Source organism: Macaca nemestrina, chromosome 10, assembly GCF_043159975.1.
Source record: "Macaca nemestrina isolate mMacNem1 chromosome 10, mMacNem.hap1, whole genome shotgun sequence".
NCBI classification, from domain to species: domain Eukaryota; kingdom Metazoa; phylum Chordata; class Mammalia; order Primates; family Cercopithecidae; genus Macaca; species Macaca nemestrina.
In genome coordinates this window covers 31531845-31559821 of record NC_092134.1, presented here as the reverse complement: position 1 = coordinate 31559821, position 27977 = coordinate 31531845, and the positions used below count along the sequence as shown (strand labels likewise).

The 27977-nt window shown below is 38.0% G+C and overlaps 1 protein-coding gene across 7 annotated transcripts in view; it reads left to right on the top strand.

Moving 5' to 3' along the window:
- Window positions 1-27977, top strand: part of LOC105493834 (myosin binding protein C1) — a 99910-nt gene that overhangs the window by 21843 nt on the left and 50090 nt on the right. For 4 of the 7 annotated variants that reach the window (XM_071071242.1, XM_071071246.1, XM_071071243.1 and 1 more), the window contains exons 3-13: window positions 498-539; window positions 1058-1099; window positions 1617-1658; window positions 11046-11084; window positions 11951-11986; window positions 13621-13731; window positions 15895-16043; window positions 16346-16463; window positions 19193-19244; window positions 21296-21352; window positions 27423-27589. In XM_071071242.1, coding sequence (XP_070927343.1) covers window positions 498-539; window positions 1058-1099; window positions 1617-1658; window positions 11046-11084; window positions 11951-11986; window positions 13621-13731; window positions 15895-16043; window positions 16346-16463; window positions 19193-19244; window positions 21296-21352; window positions 27423-27589 — 855 coding nt within the window. The remainder of the gene's footprint in view (window positions 1-497; window positions 540-1057; window positions 1100-1616; window positions 1659-11045; window positions 11085-11950; window positions 11987-13620; window positions 13732-15894; window positions 16044-16345; window positions 16464-19192; window positions 19245-21295; window positions 21353-27422; window positions 27590-27977) is intronic. The other 3 variants (XM_071071244.1, XM_071071245.1, XM_071071247.1) reach the window with 3 other exon arrangements.

Sequence of the window (27977 nt, the reverse complement as noted above, 5' to 3'; positions counted from 1 at the left end):
ACATGGACACTGAAACATTTTCCTTGAATTAACATACACTGCACACAATTACACATTTTGTACTTTACTATAAAATCTAGAAGTCCAAACTCTTGGAATCATTACATGGGGCAAACTGACTTTTCTTTAAAAAGTCAGTCCCTTGTTGAGGTCTAAAATTAAGTGGCTCACATTTTTGTTTTTGCCCAATTCTACTCCAGCATGTTATATAACATGATCCAAGTATAGTTGAGTGCATTTTAACAAAATCTGTATTGAGTGTTCTTATGTGTACTTTTTCAAAATTGATCAGATTAATTGCCTTTCACGAAAAGTTTAGTGTGGCTCTAAATTATAACTTCTAAATTCATAATTCATGTACAGCACGAGTATTCGGTATCATTTATGACCTGTTCTGTTGTCATTTATTTCTTCCCTCCCCCTCTCCACCCCATTGCTCATCACACAATAAAATGCTTAAAGATACTTTAAAAAATATGCTTGTACTTTCTACACAGAACCAAGTAAAGAGAAGGAGGCCGGAACTACACCAGCAAAAGGTGAGTTGGAGGGAGGGAGAATGAGGCTGAAGTCAACAAAATTAGAAGCAGAAAGAGGTCAGTAAGACAATTAGATATTTTGTACTTTATTATAAAATCTGTAAGTCCAAACTCTTGGAATAATTACATGGGGCAAACTGACTTTTCTTTAAAAAGTCAGTCCCTTGTTGAGGTCTAAAATAAAGTGGCTCACATTTTTTTTTTGCCCAATTCTACTCCAGCATGTTATATAACATGATCCAAGTATAGTTGAGTGCATTTTAACAAAATCTGTATTGAGTGTTCTTATGTGTACTTTTTCAAAATTGATCAGATTAATTGCTTTTCACGAAAAGTTTAGTGTGGCTCTAAATTATAACTTCTAAATTCATAATTCATGTACAGCACGAGTATTCGGTATCATTTATGACCTGTTCTGTTGTCATTTATTTCTTCCCTCCCCCTCTCCACCCCGTTGCTCATCACACAATAAAATGCTTAAAGATACTTTAAAAAATATGCTTGTACTTTCTACACAGAACCAAGTAAAGAGAAGGACGCCGGAACTACACCAGCAAAAGGTGAGTTGGAGGGAGGGAGAGTGAGGCTGAAGTCAACAAAATTAGAAGCAGAAAGAGGTCAGTAAGACAATTAGATATTTTGTACTTTACTATAAAATCTGTAAGTCCAAACTCTTGGAATAATTACATGGGGCAAACTGATTTTTCTTTAAAAAGTCAGTCCCTTGTTGAGGTCTAAAATAAAGTGGCTCACAGTTTTTTTTGCCCAATTCTACTCCAGCATGTTATATAACATGATCCAAGTATAGTTGAGTGCATTTTAACAAAATCTGTATTGAGTGTTCTTATGTGTACTTTTCCAAAAATGATCAGATTAATTGCTTTTCACGAAAAGTTTAGTGTGGCTCTAAATTACAACTTCTAAATTCATGATTCATGTACAGCACGAGTATTCAGTATCATTTATGACTTGTTCTGTTGTCATTTATTTCTTTCCTCCCCCTCTCCACCCCGTTGCTCATCACACAATAAAATGCTTAAAGATACTTTAAAAAATATGCTTGTACTTTCTACACAGAACCAAGTAAAGAGAAGGAGGCCGGAACTACACCAGCAAAAGGTGAGTTGGAGGGAGGGAGAGTGAGGCTGAAGTCCACAAAATTAGAAGCAGAAGGAGGTCAGTAATGATTGTCATGGTGGCCCCATAGAACTTCTCTGCATTATCTTTCATCAATGTGGTTTAGTGTTCTGCCTTTGCATCTTATCTGCAAGACCCAGTCAGTATAATGACAAATGGTGTGTTGTTAAGTTTCTATTACATGTATTTCTAAAAGAAAAACAACAATGATAAAAATACCACAAGCATTTGTTGAGATGCCAGCCAATTAATTGGTAGTTTCCAAGTTTCAATGTGCATGCTAAGGAAAAGAGGTGTTTGGTCTTCTTAGGATTATATCAATTGAGAAAATGATCTGAATTACCCAGATTTTTTTGAAAAAATTAAATGTTTTCGTGTTATTGTGTGAACTGTTCCAGGTTCCACTAGTAATTTTGAAGGCTAGCATCTCACTTTGTGACACTGACTATGGATTCATGTAGATTTATATAATTATTTCTACAGATTCACAATATAACATTAAGCAAACACGTTGCTCCTTCTTGAACTGGAAACTGTACAGAGATTATTTTTCAGGAGGGCAGTTTGAGAAAACTAGCTCCTGTAATATTACCCTATTTTTACTTTATATGGAGATACTCTCGTTTTACAAAACAATCTTAATCATATACTTCAGTTACTCCATGAAATACTAATTCCTTTGTCTCACCATGGAGGAAATGATTTTCATCTGTCTTAAGCTAAGGAACATTAGCCTTTCATAGAGGGAAGTTTTCATGAAGGTGGATTAGACAGTTTTGCTTTATATGTTTGTATTGTCATTTTAAAAAGTGAACCTTTTATTTGCATAATGAATAACAAAGTTTAAATTTTGAAATAATTGTTTCCTGACTGCAACATGAAGTTTCTCTTTTTCCTGGACACGGCTCAAAAGCTTGTTAGGTATCGCTTTGGTCTCGATGTGTCATCTTTCATTATCTAATTTCTATGATATTCTTGTCTCCTATACATTAGTAAAATACTTTTTTCTTTCTTTCAGTACATTGGATTACTTTTCTTCAGCTAACTTGAACTTATGCTCTCATAATGAATGCATAATGTTAGTATACTGACTTTGTCCTTGACCTTCAGTGGCTCCCATGGAGAGTAACATGAATACTAATCCTGGCCACGTGGGCCACAGTTTGAAGGTTATTTGCTTATGGAATGCAGACAGTGCAAACTCCTAGAACTCCTTCCATGGGATGGTTTCAAGGAGGTTTGGACATACTGGCCGAAATTATTGTAACATTATTCTCTACAAGGCCAATGGGCAAACACCTCTGTTTCCAAATTTGGAAAGGTGTTTGGGCCAGGCTGCAAGGCTCAACCAACAGAGCAGATGATGTAATCCCAGAGGGCAAGCTGTCAAAGTTTAAACAAAGCCTGTGCCTGACCCTTAATTTGAAAAGTCACCATATTATACTTGTATGCTTAAATGAGAAAATGCCTTTCCTTAAATTCAACCAACCAACCAACCAACAAAAGACTCTTATTTATGGAGAACACAGCATGATGAAAGAGCAAGGCTAGATGACTAGGGCATTTTGAAATTAGTAGCATTTTTCTGACATTTGCAGAAGATAAGCAAAACCATGACCACCTGCAGTTGCACGCCCAGGTACAAAAACTGCCGTGTGTGTGTGTGTGTATACATATATAATGGCAAATACATGTATATATATGTATTTGCCTTACATGCCTAGGAAGCAAATCAATTTAGGATAGAAAGTGACATCCCTAAATAAAGAAGGTAAGTGGATGGAAGTTCATTATAAATATACAGTCCTCTTCAACTATTACCCACTTTCATCAAGCACAGACAAAATACTTAACCAAAAAGTAGACACAATAATTACTGCTACATGTATATCCCCAGTTGAGAAAAGAGTCCTGCACGGGCATAAACAGGATTGATGGGTGCAACCTACCTTTTCTCCAGCATGAGCTAGAACTCTCCTGCTCTCCCTCCGTCCTCCAACTGTCAGTCTATCTAATTTTTTTTTTTTTTTTTTTTAACTATCCAACTCAGGTTTCACTCCTTTGTACAGCTTTCCCCTGACCATCCTGGCTCACTTTTATCTCCCCTTCTTTCTCCTGATTTCTCTTGGACCTACTGCCTCCATCTTTCACTCTTGTCTCCATGTAATCACGCATTAATGGTTGACTCCTTTTCCTAACAGGCTGTAAGCTTTTTGACATTGGGCCCCTCATCTTATTCCATCCAGCATCTGGCAGAGAGCTGTACAGAGCAATCATCTAATAAATACTTGCAAAATGAATGAGCAGTTGAATTTCCATGCTGGCTTAGCTGCTGACCATTCAGTGGTAATCTGGATAGATTTTTATTTCCGTTCACCATGAGTGCTGGGTAGGAGGATGAGCATCCCATGTACGTTCTTAGTCACTGAGGGTTAGAATGAGGCACTACTGCAGAACAGATGGATGATTTTCTCTGTAAGACCAACTTGCCTAAAGCTACTAAAAATGGTCATGCCTGGATTTTGGTACATTTTCAGCATTTTAACTGGTCTTTAATTAGTTGACAGATATTCAATTAATTGCTCCAAATCTGTCACTATTAAGATTATTAATCATAGCAATGCAGCCTTAACATCATTTCCAGATTGATTGAATCATTCTGCAACAGCTCAGAAATGTTCTGAAAATACTTTTTGAAGCCACAGAGAGTTGATTCTGATATTAATCTTAGAAGCAGTGTTTGTGGTTAGATTTGCCAACTTTTTCAGATTTGCTAAAAGTCTCTGTCTGGAAAGCAGCCAATTTCCCAGCACGGGGTTTTATTATTGTTTGTTTGCTTGCTTGCTTGTTTGCATCTGGCTATCCATCCAGCTATCCTGTTCCTTAATACTGACCACTTTGTCCTGGGACCTGGGCAAAGTATCCTGGAATTGAAACAAGAGAGATGACAATAAAGAAATATGTTTAACCAAACAGCAATAGCAGAAATTAGATGGGCAAATCTCCTTCAGAGGAATCATACCAGGAGGGATTGCCCTTATAAAAATAATGCTGTCCTGGCTTAGAATTCTTTCATAATAATAATAGGTAGCAAGTCAATGGAACGCTAAGTATAGATTCTTTTCTGTATGCTCAGTAGGGCCAAAGATCTGCCTTTTATTCTAGCACATATTTATTCAGCAAGATTTGCTGAGTGTTGGCTACATGCCAGGCACAGATCTGGGCACTGGGTCCTGCCCTCCTGGAGCCAAGTTACACTTTATGGGGAAGAACAACCATCAACAGAGGAAGGTGGATTTCACTTTTGGAAGCAGACAAGAGTTACAGAGGGCCATGTGTAGAGAATAATGTGGGTGATCAAGTGGGATCATACTTTTTTTTCGTCAACTAAGATCCAACATCCTATGTCTGAACATAGGGTAATCGGAGTAGGTTTCTGCTGTGCCTCAACAGCTGGCCCTGTGGAAAGCTCTGAAAATGGTTCTGTGGCTGGTTCAAAAAGTGACAGCAGCATTAGAATCAGAGACCACTTTGAAGACCAGTACTCATTTCCATGCCTAAGTGCTGATATTTTATTTTTACATCTTATTAGCTTAGAGTCTGTATCTTTTCAATTGGTGAAGTTACTTCCTTTTTTTATTACTGTTTTTGGTAATTGCTAAAAGGGAAATAAAAACTTATTTTCTTTTCCCAGGCATTCACCACATAAACTATCGTGAATGAACCCTGTGTGTATTAAATATCTCACATAACCTGAGATGAAGTCTTTCTTTTTTATGAAGGTGACTGACAGATGAGGAAGTGAATCAGCAGAAGTTCCAACACACTTTCTCCTAAATTATGTGATTTTGTTTTAAATTTTAAAAAGATTTTTAAAAAAAATTTAGGTTCTTTTACATCTGCAATAACATTACCCTGGCGCTTTTTACTAGCATGCTAAAATATTTTTGTACAATTTACCTTTAGGTGTCAATCAACCATCTATTAAAATTTCTCCATGCTTGATCTATGTATTCTAATTACATTACTTCTTTGTAATGAACTTTGTTAAAAATTGATGTCACCACACTTTTCAATTCAAAGACACAGCCACTATTAGGCAAGATTGATTTAATAGATTCTGGGAAGAAAAAAATCATTAAATGTACATATGTATTGTAGGATAAATCATGGTTTTATAAGCACCAAAGTGTGAAGGCATGTATCGTCTCATTAAGAAAATGCAATAAATTAACTTAATGCCTCAAAACATGATGAATTAACATTAGCTATTGTTATTGTCTCCCATATTTTATTGCTGTTGTTATTTTGGTCACAAACACCAGTATGTACCACAACTGATTGCTCTGCTTGAGGAATTCATGAATTTGTCTCAATCAAACAAGGTATTGTATCAGTATGTCACTGTTTGTTTACAAGTCACAATTTTATAAGCTTTTGGTCTTTATTCTTAAATCTCAACAATTGTCTCAAGTGTATATTGCTTAAATAATTTTAAAAGGCAATTTAAAATCAACCATAGGTAGGAGTTACTTTATGCTCCAGAGAGTTTGGATAACTAGAAGAATGTATACATTCTACTATCTCTGGAGCTTTTTATTCAGTTACGAGTCTCTCACTCACATTACGAAGTATTTATGTGTACTCCCTAAAATCCCAGGCTTGTAATATAAGACTGGGTTCTTTCCCTACTTTCTAGAAGTTCTTCTCTGGGAACTTCGGTTGTTTAAAGAATCATTTTTATGGTCTTACAAATGCTATTTTCCCATGACTTACAGATGAATAAAATTCCACTTTGGTAAACTGCCCTTCTATGCAGCTAGGGGAAGATAGCCCTGCTACGCTGAGTGTGTGGTTTCCCTGTATGTCATATTCCAACAAGCTAAAACTTGATGTTTATGTATTCATCATCACCACTTTTAGATAGGAAATATGACACATATATTTTTTGGTTTGTTTGAAAATGTTGTTTGTAAGATGCTACGTCATTCATATATGTATTGTTGAACTGGACACAACCAGAAAGGTTTGGATATTCAATCTACCTCGTAGCAATAGAATCTGGTTTCTATGACAAATAAGAACCATTAAACATTTCAGTATCATTGAACTCAACCAAATCAATCCAGGCAATTTTTTTTTTAGAATTTAAAGTCAGAATCCCAATATCTTAACTACATTTCCCAATCTAAAAAAAGTGCCAGGACTGAAACAACTTTTAAAAGAAAGGAAACTGGCTGGGCAAGGTGGCTCATGCCTGTTACCCCAGCAATCTGGGAGGCCAAGGCAGGAGGATCACTTGAGCTCAGGAGTTTGAGACCAGTCTGGCCAACATGGTGAAACCCCATCTCTATTAAAAATACAAAAATTAGCCAGGCGTAGTAACAAGCACCTGAATTTCCAGCTACTTGGGAGGCTGAGGCAGGAGAATTGCTTGAACCTGGGAGGCAGAGGTTGCCATGAGCTGAGATGGCGCCACTGCACTCCAGCCTGGGCAACAGAGTGAGACTTCATCTAAAACGAAAATTAATTAATAAATAAAAATAAAAGAAAGGAAACAGTCAACTTTGCTCATGTTGATTATGTTTTCTAGCACTTTTGTAAATTTGAAAATTTATGTGCAATGAATCAAAGATTGCCAATTGAGAAGTAATTGCTGTTTGAAATTACTGTTGGGTAATCTAGAGGAAGACTATTTCATGATACTCTGAAGCATTGCATTAATATGTGTTCCTTCATAGTCTAAAACAATTGTGCATGTCCTCCAAATAGTCTTAACATTTAGTAGACGTTGAAACTACTCACCTACCAAATTTTTGCTTAAAAAACAGATTGCTGGCCAGGCGTGGTGCCTCCTCATTCCTGTAATCCCAGCACTTCGGGAGGCCGAGGCAGGAGGATTGCTTGAGCCCAGGAGTTCGAGACCAGCTGGCCAATATGGCGAAACCCTGTCTCTACTAAAAATACAAAAATTAGCTGGGTGTGGTGGCAGATGTCTGTAGTCTCAGCTACTCAGGAGGTTCAGGCACGAGAATTGCTTGAACCTTGGAGGTAGAGGTTGCAGTGAGCCAAGATTGTACCACTGCACTCCAGCCTAGGTGATAGAGTGAGACTCTGTCTCAAACAACAAACAAAAAAACCCGGACTGCCATCATTACATACTCTATGCATGTAACAAACCATCACATGTACCCTGTAAATATGTGCAAATATCATTATGTATCAATCAATTTTTTAAAGACAAGATTATTTTTCTTCATTTTAGTTTCATGAAAGTAAGTGAACACTCTTCTCAATCATTTTGTGTTCTAGATCATTAACTCAATGTTTCATTATGCTCTGTGCACAAACAAAAAGTAAACCATCACAAAACCTTTATAAAGTGTTCATTTGAATCAAATTGGTTCAAGCTTCTAGTTTACATTTAACAAAGAAAGCTCCTTTCTAGGATTTGATTGAATTTTAACTTCATTTCTGTTCATTTTTACAGGACTTTAAATTAACAATCTTATATATTTCAGTAAATAAGTCTTTGACTAGGTGACAAGAATAAAGTACTGAATACTGAATTAAATCTATGGCAAGTAATATTATGGGAAAATTACAAGTTATTTTATTTTTGATAATGTAAAATTTTAATTATTTCACAGTCTTCTGAAACACAGAATTCTCCTAATAGCTCAGAAATCCCTATACCGGGCAAATGCGCAATTTTGTGGAATGTGAATGCATGCATATTAGTTCAGGAGAAAAAAATTCAAAGTGAACTAAGTTTGGGAGGTGCTAACGACTATATCATTTCTTGTCACCCCCATTTCCAGTACACATTATTTGCACACTGAGAGCTTTGAGATGTCCTGCAGCAAACACACAAACACAAAACAATAAAATACAAGCATTTAACTCCAGCCTAGCATTTTTCAAGCTTCTTTGACCACAGAGAGCTTTGTGTTAAGAATCTCAAATCCCACATGACCCAGTGAATCACCTCTTGGATTCTGAAGTAATGATATTAATATATTATATTAATATATTATAAATGCATTAGTTATTTTAATAAAAAGTAATAACACATATCCCTGTTTGACAGTTTGGGAAAAGAAATTTCAGGCCAGCAGGTAATACTTGTAGTAAATATTCTAATAGATTATATAAAAACATACTATTTTATGTCTTTTTGTCAGGAATTTTTTAAAGCACTTTTTAATTAACATTCCTGTGCATGTGTTTCCTGTATCCTGTTTTATACAGTCATATACATTTACATTTTGAAATCTACAATTATTCTAGTTTGTTTTTGTTTTTGTTTTTAGAGTCAGGGTCTTGCTGTGTCATCCAGGCTAGAGTACAGTGGCATGATCATGGCTCACTACAGCTTTCAATTCCTGGACTCAAGTAACCCTCCAGCCTCAACCTCTCAAGTGGTTGAGACTACAGGCACACACCACCAAGCTCTCAGCATGCAAATAATATGCAAGCCTGGCTAATTAATTAATTTTTTTTTTTTTTCCAGAGATAGTCTTGTTACGTTGCCCAGGCCGTAAATTCACAAATATTCTAGTATTTTAAGTACGAAGATTTTATTATTCATAAAAGCACTAGTGTATGCTTTGGAAAGAGCACAGCAGAGGTCCAGATGACACCAAATGCCTCTTTAAGGATGTAAAATGTGAACTTTGACTGTTCACAGACCTCCGTGATGTGAGCACTGTAGCTCACAAGTAACAAGTTGCTTTAATGCAGAAGGGATGGGTAGTATTTCTTGCTTCTCGTGATGAATGTTTCTGTATGTTAGTGACTTGCTGGGTAACTAGGAAGGTACTAGAATTGACAAATGTGTACAGGGTCCTTTGCAATAAAACTGGTTATGACTTGATCCAGGTGTTTAACAACTGGGGCTGTTAAGTCTGACCATACATCACTGTGATAGAATGTGGGCTTTTTCAAAGATGAAAATAAATGTCTTAACCACACTGTAACTTATAGTTTCCTTAAAAAAAAAAACAAACAAACCTGGCAGCTATAGAATATACCAGGTGCATTCATAGTAGCTGTTTTATATATTGGAATGTTAACATTTTTAAATTAAATGTTTTACATTCGCAAGTGATGGGGAATCTTATCATTAAGGTGTGTGTAGAGTCCAGTTGGTTCTATTCTAACTGGACTGTACTTGTTTTCATAGTGGTGAATGCTATGCGCATTTATACCTTGCATAAGTCCTCATTCTACCACACGATAACTAACCCTCTGGCTGATAATATAAACACTAACTGGGGAGATCCTATTTATAAGGGCTCTAGAATAAAATGCAAGTTGTTCATGCCAGCATCATGTGTTACTAATATTCTTCATTAGTTAGTGCAGCTTTTCATTTTGTTGTGGTTGGTCTCCTAACTAGGTTGAGCTTTCCTCCTCTGCTAACAGGAAACAATACTGACGTTCTTTTTCTCATAGCATTTGTATTATAAAAAGCAAAAAGTACAAAGCTCCAGCCCACTGAACCTCTGCCAATTAAGATGGTGTTGGGTTAGGCTGCGTCTGGTTACTGTCCTGGGAAAATCACTTTTATAGAGATGGTCTTCCAAGTGGTTTTAAAATGTATCCTTCTACTGAAGTTTTTAAGTCAACTAGGTATGCTGACTGAATTTACATATAAACTTGTTTATCCAAAATAAATACATAAAATGTGAACTTTGAAGTTCAGATGTTTTTAAAAAGGGAAATATTCTGCACATAAACATGAAAAGACATATTTTGAATTTCACAAATACGTATGGGTAAATATTAAGAAATTACACAGCACTGTTCAATACCAATATAATGTTGGAAAAAATGCTTATAAAGTTTATATTTATATTAATTTATCTTGACTTTTGTTTCTTAAATACCGAAGAGCAATTAATCAGGAGGTTTTCTGGGTGGAAATGAGTTCTCAGATAGTACATATATAGACTTTTATGTCTGTGTCCAAACGAATGTGATGTATGAATAATGTCTGCCATTCACTTTAGCTACAAAATCAGGACTTGAAAACCACTTCCATTATTGATTTCATCAAGGTTTGATTTTTAGCATTCATTTTTTCCTAACCTACAGTCACATAAAACACTTGCAGTGTTCCATTTTTAAATCTGCGCGCTTCCATTTGGATTACCCTGCTCTATCAACTTTTTATTTATTATTTTTTCTTTCTTTGCCAGCAATACTCAGGTTTCACTTTGCAGGTACCAAGTTTTCTAAGGCTTGTTCAGCAGTTGAAAGTGTATTGTGTGGTTTGTCATCTTCTTTTTCAGATTTCTCTTTTCTCAGGTTACTTGGGATGAAGTCCTTTTCTCCTTGACTTTTTACTCCTATTTCTTGTTTCAGATGAAGAGGAAGTCTCCCCGCCTAGCGCCTTGCCTCCAGGTTAGGATAATTTCTACCATTTTCCCTGCTTTTAAATGTATTCTTCATTGACAGTAGAGGAAAAGAAAAGGCAGTGAGCCTCCTTGCTGAGCCAGTGCACAGAGCAGGGGCAACAGGTTTCACCTGTGATGGCACCAAGAAGGAAATGTTGGCTTTAATGACAATTTTTTGTTTTACATGAGAAACTTCTTAGAAAGAGGCATTCTTTGAGAAATAAAAAAGATTGGTAAATCTTGGGTATAAATGTTAGGGGTCAACATATCTGTCTTCTATTTCTCACTGTATATCCACGTTTTTCCCCTGTTCTTTAAACTTAGATATTTGGATTTTTAAATCTTTCTTTCCTTTCTTTTTTTAAGACTGAGTCTCCCTCTATTGCTCAGGCTGGAGTGCAGTGGTGCGATCTCAGCTCACTGCAACCTGTGCCTCCCAGGTTCGAGTGATTCTCGTACCTTAGCCTCCTGAGTAGTTGAGATTACAGGCGTGCACCAACAAGCCGGGCTAATTTTTATATTTTTAGAAGAGACAGGGTTTCACCATGTTGGCCAGACTGGTCTCGAACACCTGACCTCAAGTGATCCACCCACTTTGGCCCCCCAAAGTGCTGGGATTACAGGCGTGAACCACCGCACCCAGCTGGGATTTTTAAATGTTTCTATCATTTTAAAATAAGACATACACTTTTATAGATGCTTTCATACTTGGAGCTCTACTGATTTTCTATCCAAGCCAACTTGTAGGGTTTTTTTTCCTTCCTATCACCAGAGGAGACAGGGTTTAGCAGAGCCTAAGAAGGTTGAAGTCAGCACACCATTTTCATCGCCTTTCCATCCCTCTGCATCACCCAAATCACACTTTCCTTTCAGGTTTGGGTAGTCGGGCCCTGGAGAGAAAAGATTCAGGTGAGCACAAGCCCAGACAAGGCATCCTGACCTCATCCTAATACAATCACTAATGAGCTCATTCCTTGAAGCTGTATTGATTCTAATCCTTGTCTTATTCAGATTGTAGTTTTTACAGCAATCTTTCATTATGTTTCCTCTTACAAGAAAACTAATGTATTGAGAAACAATTAATTTTGCATGATACACACACGTTCAAGGATCTAGCCACATATGCCACAGATTTGTTCTATCACATTTAATATTTAGCAAATACACAGAGATCAATCTTCATTTTGGGGATGTGCTAAAGTTAGATAATAATTCACATTTTTATAGAACTTTACATACAGACGATAAAACACTTTCAAATGCATCCTATCAGCTGTAGCTCCTGTTCTGTGAAGTCATTCATTCATTCATTCGTTCGACAAATTTGTATTGAGGACCTAATATGATCCTGTTATGGGCCTCTTATGGGCCAGCCACTCCTATAGGCACTGCAGGTATAGAAGTGAACAAAACAAGAGAAACACTTATCCTCATGTTCTAAATGTGTTCCTATTAATATCATAAACACAAACAACATAAAACCTTAACATTAACTTGGGTGTTTAAAAACGTGTAATCATATGACTATGATTGTCACATGATTGTGAAAATGTTTAACTTCATTGTGAAAATGATGGCCTACTACTACAGATAGAAATATCAAGCATGATTGATACATGAAAACTAAAATAATTAAATGTGCATTTTCCTTCTTTTCAAGAAACATTAACAAGCAGAGAGTTTGCAACCTATGCATTTTTTTCCAGTTATTAAGTGGCTGCACCTGAACTCTGCATTCGGCTCAGAGACGGGGGGACTATCTACAGTTCTCTCTACTATCCTAGAATTGGAATTGACTGCAGATTAACACTAACCACCAGAGTGCAAATGAGAAGATGCAAAAGAAACTCTATTTCCAGCTTGTCTCTCTTCATGGGAAAGCCTCAGTTTTTTTTCTTTCCAGTTCTCTGTTTTGTTTTGTTTTTTCCCCTTGCAGCACAATCCTAGTATCCTTGCAATTTGTACCACAGGTCATGATCTGTTACTTCCTTGTCAAACTATGGCCACATCTGTACAACCCTAATAAAACTCTCTTTCAAAAGCAAGGAATCTAGAAATACCAGGCCAGGCGTGGCTTTCTGACCCTTGTCAGACAGTTTACTCTCCAAATGACCTATCCCTTTAGTCTTTTTCATGTAGTTGTATCGATGTGGCCTTATAGTCCATCACCTAGAAAAACACCAAGAGTCCTGCTTCGATATGCTGACCACCACTGTTTACCTGTTAGGGGACAGGCAAGATGGGGAAGCAAAGGAACTATGGCAGTCAACAAAGAGAGAATAACAGCTTACCTGGAAAGTTCCACTTTTTCTAGGAATTACAGAATGTGCCTTTGCCCTGTCATGGAAGAGATACCCCCGTAAGAATGGGAATCTGTTCCCCTCTACTGATGGCTGCTGGGAGTGGAAAGAATGATGTTGTATTTATCTAGGTTTATTAGACAAAGAAAAGCTGCAACATTGGTGAGAACAACAAATCTAGGTAAGACTGCCTAAGAAGAGCCTGGCTCTGAAATAATCCTTTTCCTCCTTTCTGCTCATCAGAATGGTCCCTTGGCGAGTCACCTGTTGGGGAGGAACAAGACAAGCAGAATGCCAACTCCCAGCTGTCCATCTTGTTCGTTGAAAAACCTCAAGGAGGAACAGTGAAAGTTGGTGAGTGCCTAGCATTCAATCCTACCTTTTTTAAAAAATTAAGGTGAGCCAAGCACGGTGCCTCACGCCTGTAATCCCAGCACTCTGGGAGGCCAAGGCAGGCAGATCATTTGAGCTTAGGAGTTCCAGACCAGCCTGGCCAACATGGTGAAACCCAGTCTCTACTAAAAATACAAAAATTAGCCGGGCGTGGTGGCAGACACCTGTAATCTCAGCCACTCAGGAAGCTGAGGCAGGAGAATCTCTTGAACCCACGAGGCAGAGGCCGCAGTGAATGGAGAACGCACCACTGCATTCCAGCTTGGGCAACAGAGCCAGGCTCTGTCTCAAAAAAAAAAAAAAAATTGAGGTGAAATTCACTTATAACATTAACCATTTTAAAGTGAACAATTCAGTGGCTATTAGTATGTTTGCCATGTTGTACAGCCACTACTTCTATTTCTAAAACATTTTCATCATCCCAAAAAGACCCTATATCCCATATCCCATTAAGCAGTTACTCCCCCTTGCCCTCTCCTCCCAGGCCCTGGCAACCATTAATCTGCTTTGTCTCTCTGGGTTTACCTATTTTGGATATTTCATGTTAATGGAATCAGACAATGCAGGACTTTTTGTGTCTGGCTTCTTTCACTCAGCATAATGTTTCCAAAGTTCATCCACATTGTTGCATGTATCAGAACTTCATTCCTTTTGACAGCTGGATAATATTCCACTGTGTGTATATACTAAATCCTGCTTTTCACAACCTGAAAAGATGAGTGACAGCTATGATTTCAGTAACCTTCGGCACATAGGAGTCCAGTGCCTGGACCCTGGAACCCTGGAACCCTGGGTTCCAATCTTGATTCTGCTTCCTGCTAGCTGTTGCCCTTGGAAAGACAGTTTAACTTCCTTATGCTTCAGTTTCCCCATCTGTAAAATGGTGACAATAATAGGACCTAGCTGTGAAGTATTGTCAACAGTGCCTGACACACCATAATGCTCTGAGCCAGTGTCCGCTGACATTATCATAGCTCACTCCATAAGATGATTCCAAATCTACACATGTGCTAGGTCATAATTCATAATATCTGAGACAGCTGATCAGACAAATGGTTCAACTCTTCAAATATTCAAATTCAAAAATATTGATTATATACCTCCTGTTTTAGGTACTGAGTATAACATGTAAGCACTCAGAACTTACAGTCTGAGAGGAGCAGACAAAAAATTAAACAAATAATCACAAATGCCAAGTGCTATGAAGGGATGGTGAGCTGGAGGAGGACCCGAGGGTTGAAGAAGTTTAACCAAATAAATCTTTATAAGGGATATATTATGATCTGAACTAGTCTATGATACTTATCAATATTATGCAAATGAGTACATAGCTAACTGTATTCCAGAATTACTTCTTTCCAGGCTAGAATGTCAAAGTACACGGCATGTGAACAGAAATGTTGGTTCCCCTTGTGTTCCTGTAAGACACTGAAATGCTGGGCTGGAAGCTGGACTACAATGTCATGTCGTCAGGGTCTAAATCACCCAATACAAACAGATTGGCAGGTTTACTTCAAGCAGATCAGTTTGATTTAGTCACATTCCTATAATTCCAAGCTTCTCATCACCTTGCCTAACAAAAAGGGTGAAAAAAATTCAATTTTTTCATTTTTATTTCATATTATATCCAGATATATGAAATAAAATTTTATACATATCCATATATGCATCTATCCATCTATATGAAATAAAATTTTGTATGCATCCATCTATATGAAATAAAATTTCATATACCTCCATCTATATGAAATAAAATTTCACATATATCATATATATGAAATAAAATTTCACATATATCCATATATATGAAATAAAATTTCGTATACATCCGTATATATGAAATTTTAAAATTATCCAAATGTAAAATTATCCATATATAAAAATCACTTTCACTGGTTTCCCTATTGTTTTTTCTGCTTCATAAACCCCCAAAGCAGAATAAGCTGGAACAGCCTAAGGACCTCTAGAGCATTCATAAAAAAATCAGGACCAATTCATTGCACAATACAAAGGCACCAATCACACCGTGTTCTGTAGTGCAGTCCTGTGTCAACTCCTTCCAGTTGAAAGCAAAACAAATGACACTAGTTAAAGAGCAAGCTGAATTCCTTATGCTTCTTCTAGGTGAAAATATCACCTTCATAGCCAAAGTCAAGGCTGAAGATCTTCTGAGAAAACCCACTGTCAAATGGTTCAAAGGAAAATGGATGGATCTGGCCAGCAAAGCCGGGAAGCACCTTCAGTTGAAGGAAACCTTTGAGAGGCACAGTCGGGTAAGGCCCTGAACTGCCAGGACAGGGGCTCAGCTAGCGCATTCCTTCTGTGTGAATAAATGATCACTTTCAGGTTCAGCTTTGAGAGACTTCAGTTCCAGAAAATCCTCTGAAGTTACCATTGCTAGTGCCTACACTCTATTGCGATTGCCCTGCTGTGTCCGGGGGCTGCAGGACACATTTGCCCTCCTATATTGAGAACATTGTACTGGAATTCCCACAGATAGACACAGCTTTAAGCCAATGCTGAGAAATTTGGAAAATAAACCGAAATGTGTGTGTCTGGATGCATTTCATTGCAGGTGTACACATTTGAGATGCAGATCATCAAGGCCAAAGAGAACTATGCAGGAAATTACAGATGCGAGGTCACCTATAAGGATAAGTTTGACAGCTGTTCATTTGATCTTGAAGTGCATGGTAAGAGAATCTTCTTGCCTAGATAAATGTAATTTTTTAATAGGATGTGAGGGGATGGAGGAGAAGAAGTTCATTTAATACTATGAGATTTCGGGGAAATTTTTCCTTTAAAACTGTGTGGTTTTGATTGTGGTAGTCTCAGCAAGCCTGCTGAATTGAATTGTAATGAAATAATTTATACTAAAAGTAGAATTGGGGGGATTTTGCCGGGCGCGGTGGCTCACGCCTGTAATCCCAGCACTTTGGGAGGCCGAGGCGGGCGGATCACAAGGTCAGGAGATCGAGACCACGGTGAAACCCCGTCTCTACTAAAAACACAAAAAATTAGCCGGGCGCGGTGGCGGGCGCCTGTAGTCCCAGCTACTCAGGAGGCTGAGGCAGGAGAATGGCGTGAACCCGGGAGGCGGAGCTTGCAGTGAGCCGAGATCGCGCCACTGCACGACAGAGCGAGACTCCGTCTCAAAAAAAAAAAAATAAAATAATTGGGGGGATTTTATCGCTAAATATCTCTTGTCCATGCTATCTATATTTCTTCAGTCTCCCAGATAAAAGATGTTGTCAGTTTTTGCTGCTACAGAATGTATGTTTCATGGGGTCCACTTTCCCACTTAGGTTTGGGGATAGGGTAATATGCTATGAGAGTTCAGGATACCCAGGTGGAAGGGAGAATTTCTTTTATAAGGACTAATGTCAGGCATGGCAGTTCTTCATCCATATGTCCTGTGTACTACCCAGAGTAAACATAGAAGGCCTAAATGCATACATTGAAGTTGGAAAAAAACTCACTTTTACAAGTATACAAAGGAAAAGTTGACTTGGCAGCAAATATTATAAACTTAAGGTGAATGTAAAGTGTGATGTAGTTGCAAAAGACAAAGCAAATGTAATTTTATTTTATTTTATTTATTTTGAGACAAAGTCTCACTCTATTGCTCAGGCTAGAGTCCTGTGGCACAGTCTTGGTTCACTGCAATCTCCAACTCCTGGGTTCAAGCGATTTTCATGTCTCAGCTTCCCAGATAGCTGGGATTACAGGCATGCGCCACCACGCTGGGCTAATTTTGCGGGGGTATTTTTAGAAGAGATGGGGTTTCGCCATATTAGCCAGCCTAGTCTCAAACTCCAGGCCTCAAGTGATCCACCTGCCTTGGCCTCCCAAAGGGCTGGGATTACAGGTGTGAGCCACGGTGCCCAACCATGACTGTAATTTTAAACTGGGCTATTCCAAGTGGTATAGGATCTAAGTTTAGGAAATGATACTTCCCTGTACAACATGCTACTTGTTCTACATTTGGAGTGATGTCTTTAGCCTGGGCAGTGTACCTCTGCCTGGACATCTGGAGTAGGGTAACCAGGAAGATGAAGAATCCAAAAACCACACCCTATCCAGCTTGAGTGTGTGGGTGAAGGAAGTCAAGCATACACGGCTTGTTGCAAAGAGGGAAAGGGGCTGTCATATAGAACATGGAAAACAAATTTCCACGCATGAGAAACATTTAGGCAGTTTAGAATCAAAAGGTGGAAACGATGAGGAGGTGAATTTTGTCTTAACATTAGGATGAGCTGGCCAGGTGCAGTGATTCACTCCTGTAATCCCAGCACTTTGGGAGGCCGAGGCGGGCGGATCACGAGGACAGCAGTTCGAGAGTAGCCTGGCCAACATGGTGAAACCCCGTCTCTACTAAAAATACAAATATTAGCCAGCCATGGTGGTGGGCGCCTATAATCCCAGCTACTTGGGAGGCTGAGGCAGGAGAATCGCTTGAACCCGGGAGGCGGAGGTTGCAGTGAGCTCAGACTGTGCCGTTGCACTCCAGCGTGGGCAACAGAGCGAGACTCCATCTCAGAAAAAAAAAAAAAGGATGAGCTCTTTGGTTAAAGCTATACAGACAGCCCGGGAAGGTTGTGAGAGTCCCACTGAGAGCGATGTCAAGCAGAGGCTGGAGGGCCATGGGTCGGGTGCTGTCGATATTTCCATATCAGGTGGGATCTGGGATCCTGGGCAGCACTGCTTCACCCTGGCTGTCTCTGAGAAGATCACCTGGAGGGCTTTTTGTTTGTTTGTTTTTGTTTTGTTTTGTTTTGTTTTTGCGACGGAGTCTTGCTCCGCTCTGTCGCCCAGGCCGGAGTGCAGTGGCACCATCTCAGCTCATTGCAAGCTCCGCCTCCTGGGCTTATGCCATTCTCCTGCCTCAGCCTCCCAAGTAGCTGGGACTACAGGCGCCCGCCACCACGCCCGGCTAATTTTGGTACTTTTAGCAGAGACGGGGTTTCATCGTGTTAGCCAGGATGGTTTCGATCTCCTGACCTCGTGATCCACCCGCCTCGGCCTCCCAAAGTGCTGGGATTACAGGCGTGAGCCACTGCGCCCGGCCCCTGGAGGGCTTTTTAAGAATATTGATTTCTGGGTGCCCCTCCCTAATCTGGTGGATCAACATCTCTGGCAGACAGGATCAAAAAACTGATACATTTTTAAGTCCCTCAGTGATTCTAGTGGGCAGACAAGTTGAATGACACCTGGACAAGGTGACCCCAAGGTCCCTTCATTGGTTCTTCATGAGGGAGGAGGAGGTATGATGAGGCTGTGGCAGCACGGCTGTTCAGGGGAAAAGCATCCCCACTTCACCTGACATTGTTCCATCTAAAGAATCCCCACAGCCTATAAAGGAACTGAACACAAACTACCGCCTTAATGGGTATTTATGTTATTGTTTTCTTTCCTTTCAAAGAATCTACTGGGACTACTCCAAACATTGACATCAGATCTGCTTTCAAGAGAAGGTAACTCCAAAAGGAAAATCTAGATAGCTTTTGTATAACACAGAAGTGGAGGATTTTCAAACACATTTCCCTTCCCCTGTATTCCGTATTCCAAATACGAACAACCCTTTTCACCACAGTCAAACACACCATTTATTTAAACGTGGGTGTTCTAGAAAAGCCATGGGTTTAAGGCCCAGTCAAGCATATACTGACCATTTTTTAGGATATTCTTGTTATAATGAAGTTCCTGTTTCTGAGGTTTCACAGTTGCCTTAGAAAGACACTTTCAATTTATTCATACGTGGCTTCTTCCTTAAAGCATTATTTTCCACCAAATGGCCAAAAGAAATATGCAAAGAGACTCATTTCATTGGTTAAGTCATGGCAGAAAACTTTTTATTTATATTGCCTTTCATCTAGAAATCCCTTAGGGAGCTACTGAACCATGTGCCCAAGAAAACCACAACTAAGTAGCTACTTACTGAAGTTAGTGCCATATAATTTTGGATTATCCTAAATGAAACTGGCATTAAGAATACCACAGAAAGGCAAAATTTAGATACCTATTTCATATATTTTTGCAATTACCAAGGCTGAAAAATTGGGGGTGGGAGGTCAAGGAAAAAATTTAAGAGATTTTTGGTCTCTAAGAAATATAACCAGCCCCTTCCTGTCATTATGTTATTCTCCATACTTAATTATTCCATAATATAAATTCTTTAATGAGACCAAATGTTTTGTTTTTCCTAAGACCGAATCCACATACAGTTTTGCTGAATAAGGAAAGTCACTCCAAACTATTACAAAACAATAATTTAGCCTGTTAATGAGGCATATTTTCCTCCAATATTACAAATAAATCAAAAAATTACTTTGAAAAGTTATTTAATATTACTGGTATTAGGTATTTTTTAATTTTAAAAAATATCATAACTTTCAAATTTTATTACTTTCCTTCCACTTCCCCTTCATCCCATGCTCAGCAAATGCATAGGTCTAAATCTATGCTCATACTGTATACACGTATATCTCAGGAGAGGGAAACATGACCTACTAAGTTTCCAGCTTTAAAAGAACACAAATGTATTTACTTCAAAAGGCCTGCAAACACCTGAAGAAATTTTGAAAACACGTTATTGAGTTTAATTCTTATGACTTACGTTATACACACTGTTTTTAAACCCACAGACTCTTTTCTTAGAAACTATAACTAACATTTGTAAAGAGCAGGAAACAAAACTTCATTAAAAAATTAAACATGTAAGTAACTATGTAGTGCCATTTAAATGTTAGCTCTATAGCTTCTAGTTAGAGTTTATATGAAATCACAATGGTGGCTGCATGCCTAATTTAAGATGCATTTCTCTACAGGAAAGCACTTTTTAAAACTGCTAGTAAAAGTTTCGTTAACAATTCAAGACAAATTTTTTAAAAATACATTTAAGAAGGTATAAATATTAATAAGAAAATTAGAATAATTAACACCCTTTAAGACAGAAAGGAATGCATCTTTTAAAAAGTTCTGTGTTAGCTCCTTTTTTATTTTTGCCATGTTGGTATCACATTATCTGATTCACCTGTTCATGGACACAAAGAGGTTACCATTGAATATAAGGCTTTGTACTTATATATCTGACATTGGTACACTTGGTCCTCCAAGCCAATCTCTGTCTTACATGAATAACAGAGATTAGCAAAAAGTTCTTTGCTTTTTACACAGGTATGTTTCCAGAGCCCCCAACTTGCAAAAACAAAGTACTTTGTGTTGCTTGGCTTAAGTGCATTTGTGTTACCTGGTTTTAACACAAATCCAAGCAGTTTTATATATGCAATCTACAAAAATGTGTCTTCTGAAATCATAGAGTAACACAAGCTCCTCATGTTTACTTTTCCACAAGTACATACTCCAAAAACTTAACATGTCACTTGTGTGAAAAGAAATAGTTTGTGTTGATTTAGTCCTCGTGTGGTACAAAATTGCATATACGTTACATGTAGAGTGTTTGGGGGAAATTGTTGTGTATGTCTCTGCATTAAACCCAGATTTGCTTTTCTTTTGTTAACGACAGTGGAGAAGGTCAAGACGATGCAGGGGAACTTGACTTTAGTGGTCTCCTGAAACGTAGGTGAGAACCAAGTGATGGAGTGAGACATTGTGGCCTGGAAGTCTTTCAGACACCCACTCAGAGAAGTCAAGTTTAAAGTGGATGTTTTTCAAAGAATTTTTCATTTCTGAAAATGTGTTTTGCTTATAGAATATAACAGAGTTGACTAAGAAAGAGAGAAACAACTGCATACTAATCTTTTAAAGACTTTAACGGATGCTTTTAAACTTTCTTTTTAAATGTTTCCTGACTCTTCACCTGTTTTTTTTTTAAGTGGGGATGAAGAGACATGAAAACTGAGACATAAGACAAATACCTAGAAACCTCTAAGACTGTACATATGATTCCTTCTCATGACTGAATAAATAAAGCCTTCATTCTCTTTGATATTTGATCAAAAAATCAATTTTACAATTTTGGTAGAAGTCTGAAGGTATATACATTGTAAGAGGCACACCTACTTTCATATATTATTTATTATGTACTGTATTTCTGCAGGTCTAAGACACCACTGCTTTTAAGATATACCAGTACTTTATAAATCACTAAGCAATGAAAAAATTGTTCCAAATGGTTTGACACACCATTGATGATAAGATGCATTGTCATTTCAGAGGTCTTTAAAATGCCTCAAAAATGTGTTTTAGAAGTGATAAAATGGAAATAAAAGTTTAGTATTATCACACACTCACACTTCCTTTTCATTGTTCTCTCCTGCAATAAAATTTATAGAATTTCATTATGGATACTTAGAACATAACCATTTTATAAGATTTCTCTCCATATATATATTTCTATAACTGCTATACTCTTCACTAGGATTCCTTATATATATACACTATATTATATGGACATTAGAGATATCTAGATATTTACTATAGTGCAGAAGCAACAAAAAGAAATACTTTTTTCTGAGATTATGTTTTATCTAGCAAATTTGTAAATAAACAGAGTAAAACTATAATTTTAAATTAATTGTATATAATATCAGTTTTCACTTTAACTTTCCAGGCTTTTAAAATTACTTTTAGTGCTTTCTATGGTTATTAAAAGACTACAAGTACAAATATCCTTCATAACAAATTACAAACACTTGAAATAAACTCGGATTGTGTTTATTCTCTGTTTAGATAGCTTTATTCAAGTCTCTATGAATGAAAAATTTACCCCTACCCCTCAACATATAGGTTGAGAACAGAAATATTAATGGGTGTGATTTATTAATTACTGAGGGATATCAGCCCATCAGTAGACTAATTCAAATAACCATTAGTCTCAATAGTATTGATTAATTCCCCAAATGCATTTAAAGCAATAGTATATGAAGTGCCCTTAAGTGAGCCTCACATTTCCTCATTCTACAGATAAGAAACCAAGGTCCAGAGATAACAAGTAACTTACCCCAAGTCACACAGGAGTTAAAGGCAGGGCCAGGACCCAAATCCAGGTTTCCCTTTTATGAGTCAGTTCATTTCCTGTGACTCCACATTAAAGATGCCACTCTGAATTTGCCTTGGAAGCTGGTGCTTCAGTTTATAATACAAATTGACACGTTAGGAAGACAAAAGAGCTTTTTATTCCCCCCACAATCATTTACTCATTCAGGAAAATACTAAACACTATCTTTGTGTAGAATATAATGCTACTGATGTGAGGAAAAGAAATCCAGTGTCTGGCACATAGAAAAGGATAGATACACTTTTGTGGGAGGAAAAATAAAAACATGGAATTGAGTCTCAACTCTACCATTTACTAATTATGTGACTTTGGTCAAATATTTGACCCCTCCGAGACTTGGATTTCACACCTGGAAATGTGAAGAATAAATGCTACTTAATAGAATTATTGTGCACATTAAATTAAGTGTAAAAAGCTTGGTTTACAGTAGGTGGCAAATAAATATGCACCTCCTCTAAGGAAATGTGTCATTTTCTCTAACGTAGTTTATATTCATAAGGAGACAACACACAAACACACACACAATCAATCAACAAAAATGTGATAGAGTATTAAGCACCATGCTCTGATTAAAAAGGAAAAAAAGAAAGAAAAAAGAACAGACTTTTTCAACCAGTAATTCCAGAATAAAATAAATCTAATTACATGGTCAAAATGACAAAATTTAAAAATCACTTAATGGGCAGCCAATATGTCTTCAGTTCTCGTTTTCTCTTATCCCCTACTTAAGATTTTCATTCATAATTAGATTGTTGTTAATATAAGGTTATGTTATGTTCTGTTAGTATACTGTGCTAATCCACTAATATAACTTTAGAACTCATTGTGTTCTCCTACTAATTAGTGAGTTGCCTGTGTTTTCATTGTGGTAATGACACATGGTTACCATTTCTACTCCTCCAAGTGTGTGTGCCAAAATCCCCACGAGAAAAAATATATATATATGATTAAAACCAACATCTCTGTACAACGAAAGATCATCCTGCTCTGAACAAAGCCAGCTTACTTCAAATAGACATTAGCTAAATCATATTAAATCTTTTGGGTAGCATCCTGTTATAGGAATTGACCTGTATAAATACTTGTAAGTTGTATTCTACATGAAATTTCTATAACTGTTTACTCTTCACTAGGATCACCAAGTTATTGAAATTTTGATGTAGATGAAAATACCATGAGCATTATACAGGTCTATCCCGAGGCTTGGAAAAGAATCAGAAGTGCCTACAGAAATGTGGCTTTTTCTCCTCACTGTAACTTAACATAGCCATGCAGACAGGGTCATGTGCAGCCACCATGGTAAGTAACTAAAGATATGTTCCAGGTGCATTAAGGAAATGCTGAAGGTGAGAGCCTTGACCTCACATTTCAGTACAAGATAGATGCTTCTCTATATTGAGCTACTTAATTGAGATACAATTAAGTAATGGAAAGAAAAGGAAGGAATAGGCAAGAGGTCATTGGTGTTCTTATATGAAATTTGATATGACTAAGTATGTGATAGAGTGGAGAGTATCCTGGCATTTTAATGAAAAATGGTAAGGATGATTGGTTTTATAAATCTATCAACAAAACTGACTCAGGAAATCACACTCAAAATTATCATCTTTATTACTGGTTTCCTTCATATAAATATTCCCCTCATGGATCTATGTAGGACTCAATGACATGTGCCTCTTGTTAGCTGTTTTAATTATATCTAGCTTGATATCTTTAAATCCTCTGCCAATGTCAGGAGGATACCTGAAGTATGTAATGTATATATGCAATTCTTCATGGTTCAAATAGAAATTTAACATAATCCAGTATAGTATAATTTTATAGTCTGAGGACTATATTTAGGCTCGAATGTGACAAAAATAGAGCACTAATAAATTAGATTGAGGGAACACCCCACAAAAAAGATATACATATGAATATGCATATATATCTTTTTTGGGTTTTTCTTTGAGACAGGGTCTCACTTTGTCACCCAGGGTGGAGTGCTCACTGCAGCCTCGACCTCCTGGGCTCAAGCAATCCTTCTACTTCAGCCTAAGTAGCTGGGATGACAGGTATGTGCCACCATGCCCAGCTAATTTTTGTATTTTTTGTAGATACAGGGTTTCACCATGTTGCCCAGGCTGGTTTCGAACTCCTGAGCCCAAGTAATCTTCCCATGTCAGCCTCCTAAAGTGCTGGGATTACAAGATTGAGCCACCTCACCGGCCTATACATATACATCATAATTGCGATTCTCCTAGACTTCCTACTAAAATATTTAAAGGATGTATTTGAAGTGTTTACTGTTTCCAGGAAGTAGATTTAGTGGATCTGGCAAATTATTACCAATATTCCAATTTCAGGACAATTTTCTTAAGCTTTTCAATTTTCCCATGTTAATAAAGGATGTACCTATTATCAGTGAGATGAAGATAATGCTTGTGTCTTGAGTTTTTAAGAGGCACATTTTGCTAATGGTGTTGTCTAGTCCTTCCCATCAAGATTATTGGAGAGACCAGTGACCTTTCACTTCCCTCCATTTTCCAGGAGTTCTGCCTCAATGTCCCCCTAACCCACTGGGCAAAAAAAACTTACATGACAATGTAAAATGGAAGTTAGATATTTAGATGTCATCCTTGCTTAATGCCACCCTAAACTCTATGTTAATATTTATAATCTCCTCCCCTGCCCTGCATATTTTTATCCATGATTACAACTCAGTATTTCCTTCTCAAAGTACACATGAGTATAAAGATGACATTCCGGGCTGGGTGTGGTGGTCAGCACTTTGGGATGCTGAGGTGGATGAACCACTTCAGGTCAGGAGTTTGAGACCAGCCTGGCCAACATGGTGAAATCCCATCTCTACTAAAAATACAAAAATTAGCTGGGTGTGGTGGCGCACACCTGTAATCCCAGCTACTTGGGAGGCTGAGGCAAGAGACTCGTTAGAACCCAAGAGGCAGAGGTTGCAGTGAGCTGAGATCATGCCACTTCACTCCAACCTGGGCAACAGAGTGAGACTCTGTCTTAAAGGAAAAAAAAAAAGAAGAAGGCACTCTGAAACAGGTGTAATGAATATGACAATGCAAACAGATGTAACCCATCATTCCCTAACATGATAGCATGAATTCATTTTCACACTGATGTACGAGATGTTTGACCAGTTTTCCAGAAAATCATATCCAAACCAGCATTATGGTAAGCAGTCATTGTAACATTTCCAAATTAACCTGATAAAAACAGTCATGTAAACATAAACAAAATCAGGATTATTTATTCAATGAAGGAAACCAATTTGTTTACACTAAGCCTGTTTTCCAAAAGAGTGTTTATTTCTGAGTTTTACTTTTATTTTATGCTTTTAAAAGAAAGGAAGGCAAGTGTAAATCTTAAATCTTATTTTTTAAAGTCATATATGTTCTTTATGTGTTCTGTAGTCAATGATCAAAAGTTGGGGTCATAATTTTGATATGCACCCTAAGAAGTTACTTTCCTCTTGTTCATGGTGCTCTAAACCATTTGTTCCACAGTTTAACATTTATATTTTTATAACTCATACCCAATTTGCTTCCAAAAAACATTCAAGACAGTACTTTAAGATGAAATGTAAGAAAAATTTTTAAATCCAGTCTCCTTTCCCCCTGCCAATTTAGAAAAAAAAAAAAATTAAAAAACCATCAGTATCCATAAACACTATGTGAAAAACAAACAAAAAACTCATGGCAGTTTCTTTTTCTTTTTCTTTTTGTATTTTAAAAAAGGTAAAAAATGGTTAATGTATTCAGTTACTATTATGGTAGGGAAAATGCTATTTGCAAAATCCAAATGTTTGAAATAATGTATTTGTACTGTCTCCATATTTAGCTAGGGCATGTACATCAAAGAAAATAGAAAGAGATCATTTTTATTTCATAGGCCAAATCTAAACCTTTTAGTTCTAGTCCAATTTTCAATAATTCAATATCCATATCTTAGATGAAAACTGTTGTTTCTCAAAATCCCATCTTCTAATTAGACTTTAAATTTGAAAATAAGTAAAATATATTTTTAGGCTATTTCCTGATGTCCTCTACTCCCCCTAAAATTGTTTTTATTAACTAGGAAAACGAGAGGTGTTACTGTAAGGGCACACATTTGATCTTCTACTACCTGCAAGTTTCCCTAAGACTTCCATTCCAGCAAGGCAAGACTTGACTTTTGGGCTTCAAGTACTCAGGCTTTAAACAGAGCTTTTTTTTTTTTTTTTTTTTTTTGAGACGGAGTCTCGCTTTGTCGCCCAGGCTGGAGTGCAGTGGCCGGATCTCAGCTCACTGCAAGCTCCGCCTCCCGGGTTTACGCCATTCTCCTGCCTCAGCCTCCCGAGTAGCTGGGACTACAGGCGCCCACCACCTCGCCCGGCTAGTTTTTTGTGTATTTTTTAGTAGAGACGGGGTTTCACCATATTAGCCAGGATGGTCTCGATCTCCTGACCTCGTGATCCGCCCGTCTCGGCCTCCCAAAGTGCTGGGATTACAGGCTTGAGCCACCGCGCCCGGCCTTAAACAGAGCTTTTTTACACTGAACTGAAAAAGCAGAATCATACCTCGACCTTCCTGGTCTCTAAGGGCCAGTGCAGCTACTAAACTAGACCATGGTTCTCCCCTGTTAGGGAGGTGAAGCAGCAGGAGGAAGAACCCGAGGTGGACGTGTGGGAGTTGCTGAAGAACGCGAAACCCAGCGAATACGAGAAGATCGCCTTCCAGTATGGAATCACCGACCTGCGCGGCATGCTCAAGCGCCTCAAGCGCATGCGCAGGGTGGAGAAGAAGAGCGCAGGTGAGCGCGCCCGGGAACGTGGCAGCGGGGCTGAGGGGAGTGGCAGGGTTCGAAAGACCTGACCGTGAACCCCATCCCACGCCCTTTCCAGTCTCCCGCGGGGGTGGGAGTGGGCCTGGGTAAGCGTGCAGGGGTTACGGTTGTCTTGGCGGACAGCTCCTGAAGGTTCACGGTAACAGGAGATTCATGGTCCACACACAACGTAGAATGTAATAGTACATTACCCCCGCTGTTATTGCGAATTTCTTAGCGGCCCCCTTTCTCCAGCCTCCACATCCCCCCTCACTGTCAAATTCTTGATTTTTACTTAAGCAGAGTGGACTCTTTCACCATCCTTTTCTTCCACCCACTTCATGGTGTGTGGAGAGTTCACTTTCTCACACCCAGC